Source organism: Glandiceps talaboti, chromosome 17 (assembly GCF_964340395.1).
Source record: "Glandiceps talaboti chromosome 17, keGlaTala1.1, whole genome shotgun sequence".
NCBI lineage: Eukaryota > Metazoa > Hemichordata > Enteropneusta > Spengelidae > Glandiceps > Glandiceps talaboti.
The window spans coordinates 14,653,306-14,669,226 of NC_135565.1; the positions used below are offsets into that span (position 1 = coordinate 14,653,306).

The 15,921-nt window shown below is 35.8% G+C and overlaps 1 protein-coding gene across 1 annotated transcript; it reads left to right on the forward strand.

The window, feature by feature from the left end:
• Positions 1-4,693: 4,693 nt before the first annotated feature.
• LOC144448571 (RING finger protein 141-like) lies at positions 4,694-12,071 on the forward strand. Its single transcript, XM_078138846.1, has 6 exons — positions 4,694-4,782; positions 6,668-6,801; positions 8,259-8,367; positions 9,837-10,012; positions 10,595-10,705; positions 11,260-12,071. The coding sequence occupies exons 1-6, from the start codon at positions 4,762-4,764 to the stop codon at positions 11,420-11,422; spliced, it is 714 nt and encodes a 237-aa protein (XP_077994972.1). The 5' UTR covers positions 4,694-4,761; the 3' UTR covers positions 11,423-12,071.
• The last annotated feature ends 3,850 nt before the right edge of the window (positions 12,072-15,921 follow it).

The window sequence follows — 15,921 nt, forward strand, 5'->3', positions numbered from 1 at the left end:
TTGTTTGCATTATCTGTAAATACGAGGCCTTTGCCATTCTCGGTTTCATTATCTTGGAGTCTCTTTACATGTTTCATCCTACGACGTACTTTGTTAGTCTCTTTTTGCCTAACATTGCCAGCAATACAAAGTTCTGAAGTCTTCTCGGTTACACTGCATTGTACATGTTCTATGTTATTTCCTGTGTGCAAAGTCATAGAGTTTTCAGAGTCCTGTTTAACAACTGAGAGATTTTCCTGTGGAGCTGATGAAGTGTTATTGCGTTCCAACATCTTCTGTCTCTTCACTTTTCCAAGCAAAGCAGGACTATAATAAAATAGATTTATACAAAAACAAAAAGTTTTAGAGAATACGATTTGAGAAAAGGATTCTGTAAATCTTAACTAATTGGCAAACATCAATTTAAAGTTCTCTCATATGGTTCAAATTACACTTCTATGCTCCATTACGCCAAGTAAATTGTTTGATTTCTGAAACATTTTCTATTGGTTTTAACAGAAAACTATCTCTTAAATTTGGCAGTTTAGATATATATGTTTAGTATTATATGTGTCCTGGACTACTGCCAGTTTGGTAGTCTAGATACAACGTTTAGCAGTTTACATGTATGTGCCCTGGACTACTGCTAATTTGGTAGTCTAGATACAATGCTTAGTAGTTTATGTGACCTGGACTACTGCTAATTTGGTAGTCTAGATACAATGTTTAGTAGTCTGTGTGTCCTGGACTATTGCTAATTTGGTAGTCTAGATACAATGCTTAGTAGTTTATGTGACCTGGACTACTGCTAATTTGGTAGTCTAGATACAATGCTTAGTAGTTTATGTGACCTGGACTACTGCTAATTTGGTAGTCTAGATACACTGTTTAGTAGTCTATGTGTCCTGGACTACTGCTAATTTGGTAGTCTAGATACAATGCTTAGTAGTTTATGTGACCTGGACTACTGCTAATTTGGTAGTCTCGATACAATGTTTAATAGTCTATGTGTCCTGGAGTACTGCTAATTTGGTAGTCTAGATACAATGTTTAGTAGTTTATGTGTCCTGGAGTACTGCTAATTTGGTAGTCTAGACAATGTTTAGTAGTCTACATGTATGTGTCTTGGACTACTGCTAATTTGGTAATCTAGATACAACGTTTAGTAGTCTATATGTCCTGGACTACTGCTAATTTGGTAGTCTAGATACAATGTTTAGTAGTCTGTGTCTTGGACTACTGCCAATTTGGTAGTCGAGAATAGTAGATACAATGTTTAGCAGTCTATGTGCCCTGGACTACTGCTAATTTGGTAGTCTAGATACAATGTTTAGTAGTCTATGTGTCCTGGACTACTGCTAATTTGGTAGTCTCGATACACATTTAGTGGTCTATGTTCCCTGAACTACTGCTAATTTGGTATTCTAGATATATGTATGTTTAGTAGTCTATATGTTTTGGACTACTGATAATTTGGTATTCTAGATGAATGTATGTTTAGTAGTCAATGTACCTTGGACTACTGCTAATTTGGTAGTCAGTCTAGATACAATGTTTAGTAGTCTATGTGTCCTGGACTACTGCTAATTTGGTTGTCTAGATACAATGTTTAGTAGTCGATGTGGCCTGGACTACTGCTAATTTGGAATTTTACACAAGATGTTTAGTAGTCTATGCACCCCAAACTACTGATAATGTGGTAGTCTCGATATTTTCTTTTTTTTTACTTGGAGTGAGTTTCGAAAGATTTCATGGTTTGGCCACTCGGAGCACTGTTCACAAGCCATCATGGAACTGGAAATGAATGCCAAAACGGTTTCATTTATTGTATCATGAAGACAGCAGACACGAAGTTACAACTTATTTTCTGTGTTGTTTCTACTGTACTGTTTTATCAGGGACGAGTAATAAAATCTCAGCCCTCAATGCACTATTGTATATTATATTATAGCATTACCAATTCCAGTGAATTTTGTGACGTCATTGCTGTACATTATTACTGATAATGTACGCTGTTATTGGACATCGCGGCCCCAGAACGAACATAACAATACAAGCGTATGTACGTACGTGTGTCGCTAGGATTAGTATTCAGCTTCCGGGCCGAACATGGCAGACAATGTTCAGCGCTGTGTATATTATACGTTGTTTCCGTTTCTCGGGCTAAAAATTCACTGGCATTGGCAAAACTATAAAATAATAACAATAATGTACGCCCTCCCAGTCCATAATGGACTCAAGCAAACTTTGCACTCCATAATGGACTCGGCTGTCGCCTCGCCCATTATGTCGTTCAAAGTTTGCTTTCGTCCATTATGGGCTGGGAGGGCGTACATTATTGTTTAAATATCCCTACCCCCACCCTAGAACTCTTTCAAGAACACAAGTTATTTTACACTCATTTTGTGCACAGCTTCATGCATTGGCATAAGATAAGTGGCCCATAACTGGCAAATTTCACCCATCACTTTGCTAAACCTGGGGTGCCTCTTGCGATTCTTACATGCAAAATAGTTAGAACATTGGTAACTGGAATATGGCACATCACATGTATACATTTGTACATGTATTTGTACGACGCCAAGTAGACTGAACATTTTGTACATTGAGACAAAACTACATATGTACATGTATGACCATGGTAGCAAAAACTATACCTGGGTGTTTCTGGAATGACATTTCGCTCACTGCTGTCCGTATTGTTTCTATTAGGACTACATGTACAAAATCCAATACAAGGAGAACTGTCATCTCCATCAGAAGTGGCTCTTGATCCTGTGTGTTGTCCTTGACCTGGACTTGTGACACCACCAGGACCTTCACAGTCACTATTAATGTGAAAACGCTCCTCAAAATCAGTCAAATCTTCTCTTCGTGGTACAACACACAATTCCTGGGTATCTTTCACACTACTGGATCCAATGGGGCCGGGGGTACATATAGTATTACACTCAAAACAATTGCAAGAGATGACCACTTTAGATCTGACAGAAGGAAGTTTATGTTTCAGAGGACGTGATTTTCTAGTTGCCATGACTACAAAATGAAGAAGATATGTAATTATAATTATCAGTAATAATTCTAATATGAGACAGAAAGATTCCTTATTGTTGGTTTTCCTGTTAAAAACTGCACTAGCTGTAACGTATACATTATACAAAATAATGACATTATTATATTAGGTATTTACAAATATTCAAAAAATACCGTCAACTGTGTTTGGATCGGAAGTGTATTTTTTGAATATTCGTAAATACCTAATAACGCCATTATTTTGTACTGTGAACATCAGTTCCCAGAATAGAATTTTGGAATAGAATATAGCTCTCAAGTGACTGTGCAGCATTAACTTGTGCCTTATGCCTGGTTTCTAGTCTAGTTCCTGACGGACTGTACATTGTATTCCGTACCACGTCGTATCTCCATACCATTCCATCTAGTTAACCCTGTTACTCTCACACAGAATTCTGTGCTACCCCTTAGAGCATTCATATAATCATGATGACGTCGTTGCATCCCCATGTGCATGAACAGACTGGAGGTGGAGTGGCAGTCCTCGTTGGACATTTGCATATCATAGTCAAAACTGAAACAGCTGAATAGTAATACATGAGTGATGGATTATATACTACTGTAGTACTGACATGCACCCTTTGCGCTTCGCCCACCATGGGATTGAACCCCTGGGTTATGTGGATTGACTGGACGGAATAATATGAAGATAACGTAGGTGTGGTACTGAATACATGTACAGTGGTCCGTCCACAGGGGACCCCAGGAACCGTGTGACAAACAAAACAAAACAAACAAATAAATAAACCATCATTAGTGATAGGTACAAAAAACGTATGTACATGTAGGTATACCCCCACGAATATCTGTTTATTTGCTGGTTTATTTAATTATTTTATTTGTCCCTATATTTGTCGTTTGTTTGTTTATTTGTCATTTATTTGATAGTTTATTTATTTGTTTGTTTTGTTTGTCATACGGTTCCTGGGTCCCCTGTGGTCCGTCAGGAACTAGACCACCTGGTTTCAAACTTGTATTATAATACATATGAGTTTACCGTGATTTATAGTCGAAACCAGATGTCACATGAATAGTTTATATCTGCCTTGGCCATAATCACGGATTCTAGACGTAGTTCCCCTTAGAACCAGAAAATTGTTCAGATGTGTAAATGAATATTACATATGCACCATGCTTTCGCCGTGTCATTTATGAGATGAATGAACACTGTGTGATTGCAAATATTATTACTCAATCATGCATCAATGACAATCATCGCCTCGATCCCTTATTTTCTACGTAATATTTATCAGAACTTATTGCACCACGTTGCCATGGTAAATTATTACTCTTAGTACTTACCGTTCGACGTTTTTAAGACAGAAAGGTTACTTGGTAATCGTAAAATTGTACACTGGACTGACTGCGCTGCTCGCAAGAAGCAGGTCAAGTTACGATTTTCACTTTGCCGCCACTGAACGTCATCACTCTCTGTGTAGTATGACATCATCAAAAATGCGGTAATATTATCATCCTTAAATTGAGGAATGAGTTGTGTGTTATTGTCTGTAGTTTGTTACAAAATCTTTCTACGATAAAATAATGAACTCACATTGTCCATAAATCTTGTGACAAATTATATTATTTGTACTTTTTTTCTTGACCTATATATCTATTACCCATCATGCAATAGAAAAAATGGCAGCAGTCGACGTAAACGAATAACGCAATGTTTTGATGACTTTTTTTTCTAAATGAGAAAGATCTGATATGTTTAGAAAGCTATTAGAGGTGAGAATTAATGGTTGTTATTAGCGAGGGAAATCTGTAATGTTAAGCCCTCTCTTCACATTTTTTCCTACCAATTTTATATGTAGGTGCTGTTGCCTGCCTATTCGTAGTGTTTTACCAGCTACCAGGGGAGTAGATCTGACCTTGGAGTAATTATACTGACAGTATAATTACTCCATGATCTAACTAATACACCCGACAATATAACATACCGGAGTTGAAACAGCTGGTACTGATATTTGTTATAGCATTCAGTGCAATGTTCAAATTTGAATGTATGTACGTCAGGTGCTTCTAATTCTGCTTGATACAATGCAAACACCTTGCCGCTTGGGGACCGCTTGCGGTTATCACGGGTCTAGATTACTGACACGACCCTCAACACCTTACTCCGTATGTAAGCAGGACTAGTGTGGTACTGGAGTGATGTTTGATGTGCTCTATCTAGTTTGTAGTTCTTGTAAGTTGTAAGTTTACCTGTTGAAGAAGTGCATTGAAAGAGTTGATATCCCTAGCTGCATGATCGAACAATTGATGGTAGTAGATTACATTCACGGATTTATCTGTGATAAATTGAATACTGCTAGGTGTGCATTCCATGTACATGTATGTATGTAGTGATCGGTATATTCTGTTTTCTAATTGTTTTAGATAAGTCTTAATTCATGGTGATGATGTTGTTGTGATTGTCAATACCGAATTGTTTATTTTGAACATTTGATGATTGACGAAAATGTCGTTTGAAGTTTCCTTGTACAATGTGTACATGTAAATGTAATCCAAGGAGGCGCTGACTTGAGTACCTAGTCAGATATTATTTGGTTGGTATGACTTCGTTCCCAGTCAGAGATCCAAGTGGTCTCAAACTTGTGAACAATGCCTTCTAATGAGATACAATGTATTGCGCCCTCATTCACTGACAAGCCCACATTGACCATTATGATAGGGTCGCAAATTTGTATGATAGATGCATATTGTTCTAATTACACATAGTAATTAGTGAGCAAGGATGCAACAATAACATCTCATTATCATTCATGGCCTGGAAGTCAACTCTTGGAGAGAAAAGTCATCATTCTTGAGCTGTGCAGTTCAAAAAATTGACTGGAAATCATTTGACAAGGTGCCTTTGAAGGTTGCATGGAAAAGATGTATGATGATCTATTGACAACTTTACATATGTTGCATGGAGAGATCGGTGCCGAACTCAAAAAGTTCTACATCATGTTTGATCACAAGTTTGAGAGCACTTGGATCTCTGACTGAGAACAGAGTCATATTGATCAATGTATCTGACTCCGTACTCAAGTCTGAGCTTCCTCAGACTAATGTATATTAAATTATTCGTGTACGGTTATTAAGCTCAAGATTTGGTGAGTCTATACAGAAGTGATACCCATTTGAGTGTGTTCAAAATTGAGATGATACTTGAGTCCCATCTGTGTACTCTCCAACATCTAAAGGAGCAGTATGCACATAGCAGCATGTGGCATTGTATTGTCAAGTTAAATTACATGTATGTCTCAAATGGCTGAGTAATAATCAAGTCTATGTCTTGACCAATAGTGCATAGGCTATGGTTTTGGTATGTGTATCACAATGATAAATGTTCTCTTCAGAAACCCAAGCATTTTGTTGGCTTTTGCACCGAGATTAGCTTACCTGTAGACTTGAAGAACTAAGTAAACGCTACTACGTATACACACGTACTACATGTACATGTATTTCTGCTATCCTAACTGACCAAGTCTACAGGTAGGCTACATCAACAAATAATGCAATATATACAATGCACATGTACAGCTTTGTATAACTTACAAGAAGCAATACAGATAATTAAAATAAGATAGTTTTTATCACAAGAATTTATTTTCATCGTTTTCAGAAAGCAACTAAACTAATGGGACAGGCACAGACAGTTATTGATGAGAAATTACAACGTTACGGAGGTGTCTTAGGACAACTTGCAGTATTGAAATATGATGATTTCCTAACGGCTGTATTTGAATTGAATGAAATGTAAGTAGGTACATTTGTATGCTAATACCATATTGCTACCATATTTTTTTACTCATATTTTGAGCATCACAGAACTGATGATGTAGACATTTGTTGTCCTGACATACTTGTAAACCTGGAAATGTTCGCGTAAGATTTATTTTCGTTAATTTCGCTACAAAAAAACCCCGCGAAAATAAGTAGTAGCGAAAATATATATTTCTGCATAATGCAATGTACCAGTATGGTTATTAGTGAAAATTAATCTTTGTGAACTACATGAAGACTGTAAAATCGCAAAATTTTCTAGTCGGGAAAATATGCAGGTTTACAGTACATTTTTAGAACAAATAAATTCCATACTGGGCTAGCATGAGGATAAACATTAAAAAAAAAACTATCACAGCTACAGCACCATTGACACTATTTCTACACAAATCATGCCTGAAGTTTAATTTTCAAATATTTTTTTTCAAAATCAAAGAAACAAAACCATTTCATGTAACAAAAGATGTTATCAAAATTAGCTATAAAAAATGTTGGGAAAGAGTGGATTACAGATAATAAGAGTATGATTCAATTCTAGCATGCACTTCCAGCCAAATATGCTGTTGAATAGCACCCTCTACAGTTCAAACAATATATTCCTTTATCTTTATGATAATTGGAATACAATGATTTCCTAGCAGATCATGATGTATGTATGAATGTAAATGAAAAGTAAGGATTTGATAATTGAGATATTACTACAATTGTGTTGTTGTCTACAGACACCTTTTGTATGCCCTTTAGTGTTAGTCATGGTTACCCAGACTCCTGTGACTTGGGGAAAGCTTCAGTAAGTGATTGGAACTTAAGCTAGTAGTACTGTCACTGGACTAGAACAGTACTGATTGAAGGAATATGAATCCTAATTTTCATTTTCATCAACTTTCATGGAAATCAAATTTTTGAAAATCACCTTTGTTTAAGTAGAATAACTAACACACTCCAGAACAGTTGCCACCTTGTAACTTTATGACAGATATCATGCTATGGATCAGCCAGTCTGTGCAGTCACCTTATTTCAGACACTTATGCAACATTCTCTCAGAGTCTCTGGCAAAAGCAGAGGTCAAAAGAGGCAGGGGTAATTGCGAATTCTTTTAGCACCTGTTCTCACTTCTTAAATAATGGACATCAAGCCACTTTGTGGGAGTTAAAACTAAAGTACGCCCAGTGTCTTTGTCAAATCACTCAGCTCTGGAGTAGTACAGTACCGATCATGGTCATCGGTAGGTTATTCAGATTTTGCAGATCTTGTTCCGGACATTAACCATTCAGGAAGGACTTAAGCCTTTGAGGAAAGACTTTGCCATTCAGAAACAAACAGTATCTGGAAGGCTCAAACTTATACCCTTCAAATAACGAACTGACCATGGTTAGCAGGAATCTAACCTTTTGGAATTCGTGACTCCATATCTTCTGTTTTCTTTCAGATCTTGTTCTCTTCCTGATCCACACGGCAAAACACTCCAATTTGAAGTCAAGGAAGGAACAGATAGTACAGTACTATGGAAGAGTACTGTTAGAATCCGATGTAAAAAGGTAAGTTTAACGATCTACCCAAACCGTACAGGAAATGATATCATACTTACCACAGTTGCTATGAAGACAAAGGGATTGTGATAGCTATGATGTACATTTCCATGCAAGTTTTCCCACAAGCCCTTGCAGTAAATTCCCCAAATGGCAGAATACATATACACAAATTTGTAAGTACAGTAGGGCTTGCCTACAGGATTTCAAGGCTGTGTAAGTTATCAAAGTGCTATTTTATCACCTAAAAATCATATGAGAGTTGGTAGCAGTATTAATACAAGTATACATGTACTGAAAAGCAGAAATCAGTCTGACTGAGGTTTTCCATTAAAAGCTGCATTAGTTATAACTGGGGTATTATTTTTGTAATCAGACAAACAACAAGATATTCACTGAAAAATTACAGATTTTTGGGTGCATACCCATAAATTATACATATTGATATATTGCACCACACTCTGCGTACCACTGCAAATGTTTTTCCCCAGAGGTGATTCAATATTGTTCTGGGTGTATAATATTACAAGAGAGTTATCATTATAATATTTATATCTAACAAAATAATTTCCAAAAAATCGTTCCAGTGGTAAATAGTGCAGCGTTAAACAAAGTGAAGTAAGTTAATTCATATGTACAAAGTGAAGTAAGTTAGTTCATGTACAAAGTGAAGTAGGTTAGTTCAACAAAGTGAAGTAAGTTAGTTCATGTACAAAGTGAAGTAAGTTAGTTCATGTACAAAGTGAAGTTAGTTAGTTCATGTACAAAGTGAAGTAAGTTAGTTCATGTACAAAGTGAAGTTAGTTAGTTCATGTACAAAGTGAAGTAAGTTAGTTCATGTACAAAGTGAAGTAAGTTAGTTCATGTACAAAGTGAAGTAAGTTAGTTCATGTACAAAGTGAAGTAAGTTAGTTCATGTACAAAGTGAAGTAAGTTAGTTCATGTACAAAGTGAAGTAAGTTAGTTCATGTACAAAGTGAAGTTAGTTAGTTCATGTACAAAGTGAAGTAAGTTAGTTCATGTACAAAGTGAAGTTAGTTAGTTCATGTACAAAGTGAAGTAAGTTAGTTCATGTACAAAGTGAAGTAAGTTAGTTCATGTACAAAGTGAAGTAAGTTAGTTCATGTACAAAGTGAAGTAAGTTAGTTCATGTACAAAGTAAAGTAAGTTAGTTCATGTACAAAGTGAAGTTAGTTAGTTCATGTACAAAGTGAAGTAAGTTAGTTCATGTACAAAGTGAAGTAAGTTAGTTCATGTACAAAGTGAAGTAAGTTAGTCCATGTACAGTAGAAGAATTATGAAATCAGAAAAACAATATATTCACTGAAAAATTATTAAAATACCGATAAGGCAAAAAAACAAACTGTTTCTGTAAATAGACTGAGTGACAGGTTTGTTTAGAATTAAAAAAAGAAACCGCACATGAAATAAGTTAGTTCATGTACAGTAGAAGAATTATGAAATTTCTTCTTTCACAGTTAAACAAAGTAAAGCAGGTTGAAGAATGTCGGATTATGAATTTACATCAATTTGTGCAACTCTACAATAACATCACACTATGTGTGTCATCTCAGGAAAGGTCAGAGGTCACAGCTAGTCAAGGAGCTGCTGAGAAATTACCAGAAGCACTGGAGGCATCCATTATACTGCAGAGGTAAAATACAGCTAAAATGATGTTGGTTTGGCATTTCACTAATTTGATATGACATTTAATACACACCCTCAGACAACTTCTAATGCAAAACACAATTGCATAGGTACCATGCACAGTGGGGATGTACAAGTAGTAATGTTGACATGTTGAAAATAAAACACTTGCAGTCATTAAATCATCAAGTCCATTTGTAATGTTTTCAATAAAAGCCTGTTTTTTTCTGCACTGTAAAAGAACAGCAATGCTTATATAATACTAATAAACTAACACCAGCCAAGTGTTGGGGTCAAAGGTCAATTTTTATTTATAATTGACAAACTGCAAAGGTGGTCAATTCCGCCATACAACACATTATTTAACACAAAATTTTTTCTTTTTCTTTTCTTTTTTTTTTTGCTGGATGGGTGGGTGGTAGCAATTTGTGTCACAAAGCAAGTGCAGCTCAAGTACAATGGTCACTAAGCACACGTAATCCTCATTCCAGGGACACAGCCTCATACCAGCACATTTACTTAAATGCCACTAAAACAATTGTTATTGTCTACTTTAATGGTTATGTATTGTTTCTTATTTTACACACAGCATTGGTGGGTATGAAGGAGATGTGCATGAATGCTGTATATGTATGGATGCTAAAACTGACATCATTCTCTCCTGTAATCACATGTATTGTGAGAAATGCATCGACAGATGGTAAGTGCTTTAGTTAATCCATGGATGCATTAGGGGAGAATGTATGATGGAAGAGAATTACGGATTACTTTCAATTAACATTTTCTGTGAAGCGATTTTAGTAGATATACATATTATTAAAAATGTAATGCTAAGGCACTGTCTGTGATTAATCCTATTTTCACAAGCCATTGATAGGCTTTTGTCCGACCTGTGTAATTTAAATTGCAGACACTTTGTAGTAATTATGTGTGGCTAATGTATTTTATATCATGTCTATAGATAATGCAGAGCCAGATAAACATACAAATGCATTACTTTTGGTGCTCAGCACTTTTTACTCAATGGCAGCCATATTTGTAGTGAACAATCATGATTTACCAATTAACTCATACATGGAGACTAAATTAAAGTATGTGTGTGTGGGGGGGGGGCTATGTCTTCTATGAATACTTGTTCATACTGTTACATTTTATAGAATTTTTCAGCAAATTTTAAATTCATACTTCACAGTATAAATTCTATCAAAAATGTTTTAATAAAAATTAACATGTGGTGATTCTTAATATTTTCAGGGATGTAAATCATCACAAATGTCCAGTATGTAGACAGGAAATGAAAAATCAGAAAGAGTCTTGGGTATTGCCAGAGAAGCCAGATGAAGAAGAAGTAGCTGATTATGTGATGGGAGTGGCAGATAAGGCAGGAGCTCGAGAACCTCTAGGAAAACCTGTTTAGTAGCTGTGATGTGATTGGTGCAGCAGATATGGCAGAAAGTCAAGAACCCCCATGAAAGCCATTGCAGTTGTATTTGTAAACTGATTTGAGTGGCATATAAGACAGAGTCTTGAGAACCTCCAAGAAAGCCACTTTAGCTGACTTGAGATTGGTAGATATGGCAGGATCGCTCAAACCTCCAGAAAAACCAGTGTAGTTATCAACTCTGTGGAGGTATTGACAAATACGGCAGGATCTTTAGAACCTCAAAGAAAGCCAGTTTAGTTGCAAACTATCTGATGAGATGAGGTTAAACTTGAGAACATTGAGGAAAGCTAGTCAAGTGTTGCAAACATAACAAGGAGTGTGGCTGGCATGGCAGGATCTTGACAACCTCCTGGATAGCTAATATACTATCTCAGAATGTACAACAAGTTGAACAACATATAGTACCGTTATACCACTTAACTTACTCAGTATCATTTACACATGCAAAGCATCATCCATTTTATTTACTCTTAACAGCTAAACTTTGACCGCCATTAACAATAAACTTTTTGCAGAATCAGACAGAAAGTGGGTTTTTTTTGGTCACTTGTTACAATAGACCTTTTGCATAAATCTACAGGATGTAGTAAGTAGTAATTCATGTAAAAATAGACATTTTGCATAGTCAAACAGGAAGCAAGTAGTTAGGAAGCCAAGTACAATCTATAATTTGCACAGTTACTTAGGAAATTTCAACTCATGTCAACGAATGTACAAAATTGCATAGTGTAAATAAATGGTTGATTTTCAGTATTCATGAAAAAATTATGATTTTAGCAACCCTTGACATGATTTTTTATACTCGCTCTATCAAATTCTAATTATTATAAATGTAACAGAGATTACTTGCACTGGTGCACCCGCATACTAGTGGTAATTTCACTGCAAACCATATCGAAAACATTATTGCATACCTGCATACAAATAATATGCATTATGGGACACAATACTTCGCTACACACAGAATTGCACTATGATTTTTATGGAAATTTGCCGTTTCAGATAAACGTGTAATAATAACAGAACCCTGTGCCATGTGAGTTCTATACTCAGGGGTATTTTCCCTTGTGCTTACAGTGTTTTCTGCTGCACATTCACTTGCTAGGCTCATGAAAATAAGGGTGCAGAGAACACTGCAAGCACTCGTACAAATACCCCGAGTACGCCACACTTGCACTGACGTGTCTTGGGGTTCTAGCATATTTCTTGCCCCAATGAATGTATAATTTTCATGAACTGACACCAGTATTTATTATAAAATAATTCTATGCCAATGGTAATATTTATTAAATTCACTCCCTTAATCTTGTCTTTGTCTTTGAACTTCACTCATCTGAAGCCTCAGTTTGTACAAAAAAACCTCAATTTCTATATATAGGATACATTTAATGACTCAATAGTTAAAAGGAAATGCCACTCCGGGAAATAAATTCATGCATTCATAAATGAATGTTCATGACTCCTAAGTGCTTATCACCTTAAGATACATGTAATAATAATAAAATATATTTATTCAGGGTAGCTCAAGTAAGTATTACAGTACAAAAGTAAGTGAAATACTTCTTTCCGTTGAGGCCCTCATACTGGACAAAAAAAAATCATACACACATGCTCAGACAGAACGAAAGCAAAACACTGCACAATAAATTAATGTGAGAAAAAAAATACTCGATGAGCGAATTGTGAACTAACACACAACAGCTGTGACAAAGAATTCGCAAACGGCTGCAATGAATACAAAGTTACATGACTGAACAAGGGGACAGAAACAGCTGAAACTAAGACAATTGGTGATAACTCTTCTTGTACCTGGCTGAAAAACCAGGTGACGTTTTAGCACCTGGCTACTTGGGCTGAGCGTCCAAGTAGTGGGTTTTGTATAGCCTTTTAAATATACTAGTGTTTTCAGCTGTTTTCAAGTTGTCTGGTAGGGAGTTCCAGGTATTTCCACCCCTGTGAGTGAACTTTCGTAGGGCATAGTTATTTTTTGCTGGAGCAATGAAAACACCATTTGCTTTGCTCAGCCTTGTGTTATGCCTTGTGTTATGACTATGTAAATACATATTATGTAGCCTTGAATATTTACTGTTCATATAATGAATATGCATATCTGAGCTAGAAAAATGGATGTGAAAAAGAGTTTCACTTGGTGTTTCTTGGCAATAGCACTTAATTTATGTAATGTGAAATAATGAAGTGACTCTCTACAACCCAGAGTTTATTGAAATACATTTATTTCATGGAGTGGTGTTCCCATTTAACAATTATTTATGTGTAAAATACCAATGTAAATCTTTGAAATCACATTAATTTTCGATGATGATGTAACATTCCATATTCGTGTTTTATCAATATTAGATAAATGGTTAATAAACATGGCACAGTGTTTTTTACTTCTCATATATTTTTTTGTTGCAAATTACACAAACAAAATATAGGCACTGATGGTGCACACACACACACACCCACACACACACACACACACACACACACACACACACACACACACACACACACGTGAAGTGTTACATTTTATCTCGCTATGAACACAATAAACAGTTTTGTGTTTGAATCTTCCTTGTTTCATCCGACAGTGATGTTGATCTGTGTTAACAGTGAGATAAAATGTATCACTTTATATGCTTGCGTGCTGTCAGTGTTTATAATTATTATAATGTAGTTTGTAATAAAAATCTTACGTGAGACATTAAAAAAAGCGTACTGCCTAATTGAAACTCTATAGTCACTTTGGTTTTGTATTTGATGGTGTTCATATTAATTGACTGTACAACATAGCATAATATTTGATTGCTTGCAGCGACTTAGATTGAACTCTTGATCTGTCTTGGTTGATGATCCTCGTCAGAATGACAAATTCCATGCTATTGCCATGCTATAACTTTGATCTGTTGTGTATGACAACCTTTGTAATGGAAATCATTTGATGTAACAAGCCGACAAACATTTTCACAAGAATATTTCTAAATGTTTATATGTTAGTCACCTTTTTATTTCGTTAGAATATTTCTAAATGTTTACATGTTAGTCACCTTTGCATTTCATAGATGAATGTGTCTCTCCAACTATCTAGATTGGTAACGTAATTTCCAAAGAATACAAACAATTCTCTTTACAACATTGTGTAATGAATCGATATTTATATATTTGTCAGTCAAATATTGCTGACAAAAGACGCTAAAAATCAATATCATATTCGTTATATGTTTACGCGATATAATAAACCAACATAGACTGATTCATTAGCCCGACAATCGATTTTCCACCTTTAAAAGGAAAGTCTATTTAGCGTTTTGCATTGGCGTGGTCTTGTTGCTAGACATATTGCATACATTTTCTGGATGTTTACGCAGACACTTGCCTACTAGCTGATGTTGTTGTCTTTGCAAATATGCTACCATTTGATTGTCGCAAAGGTCGTAGTCATGGTTGTTAGGGCCAATTATGTAAAATGTTTTGAACATCATCTGCAGAATAACACGTCCCTAGAAACATCAAAATCACATCTTTTGACCCAAAACACACCTCTGATGATGCAATCATTTTTATTTGAACAATTTTCCGTCTCCACACCCTATAAGTAATGTTCCCATCAAATAGCACGGCAAATTGTTTACACACACACACACACACGCACGCACACACACACACACACACACACACACGCACACACACACATACATACATACATACATACATACATACATACATACATACATACATAACAAATTAAAGTGGCCATATGGATGAGGATTGGGTATTTATTTTGGATTTATAATTTACAAAACAATTTTGTCATGGTTTTGTACTTGAAAAACCAATCTTAAACAACATATCCGAAGTCCTTGTTTGTAACTCAATATCTTGCAAAAGTTTATTAACTAATTATAAATAAAGGTGTAAAATCTTTGTTTTGTACGTCCAATAACAAATTAAACTTTTTACGCATGCTTTAGCTTTTTTGCAAAGTATTGAGTTACAGACAAGGACTTTGCATATGTTGTTTCACGTAGGACGAAGCCATGATAAAATTGTTTTGTAAATTAAAAATGCTAAATAAATACCCAATCCTCATCCGTATGGCTACTCTAATATAAAGAAAAATAACCATACGTTTGTGAGGGCTTGAAGTGACCTATGTCAAGCGGGTTCACAAATGAATGTTTCCACTAAAAGAGTGGTTGGTATCAAAGTAAAAGCCATATCGCAATAGCACAGAGCATCAGTAACATGTCAACAAATGGTTAGCCTTATGTGGTCGATGAGGGCCCACAGTGCACGGACATTCTAGTACAATTACACGGAATATATCGATGCACACAAAACAGCTAATATATCGGTTCTCCAGCCGAGGACAGTTGAGAGAGTCTGGTTGCAACGTTCTAATTCTAGCCGTCTAGTCATAACGTTCTAATTATAGCCGACGACGGGTACGGGTACATGACAATTGCCCC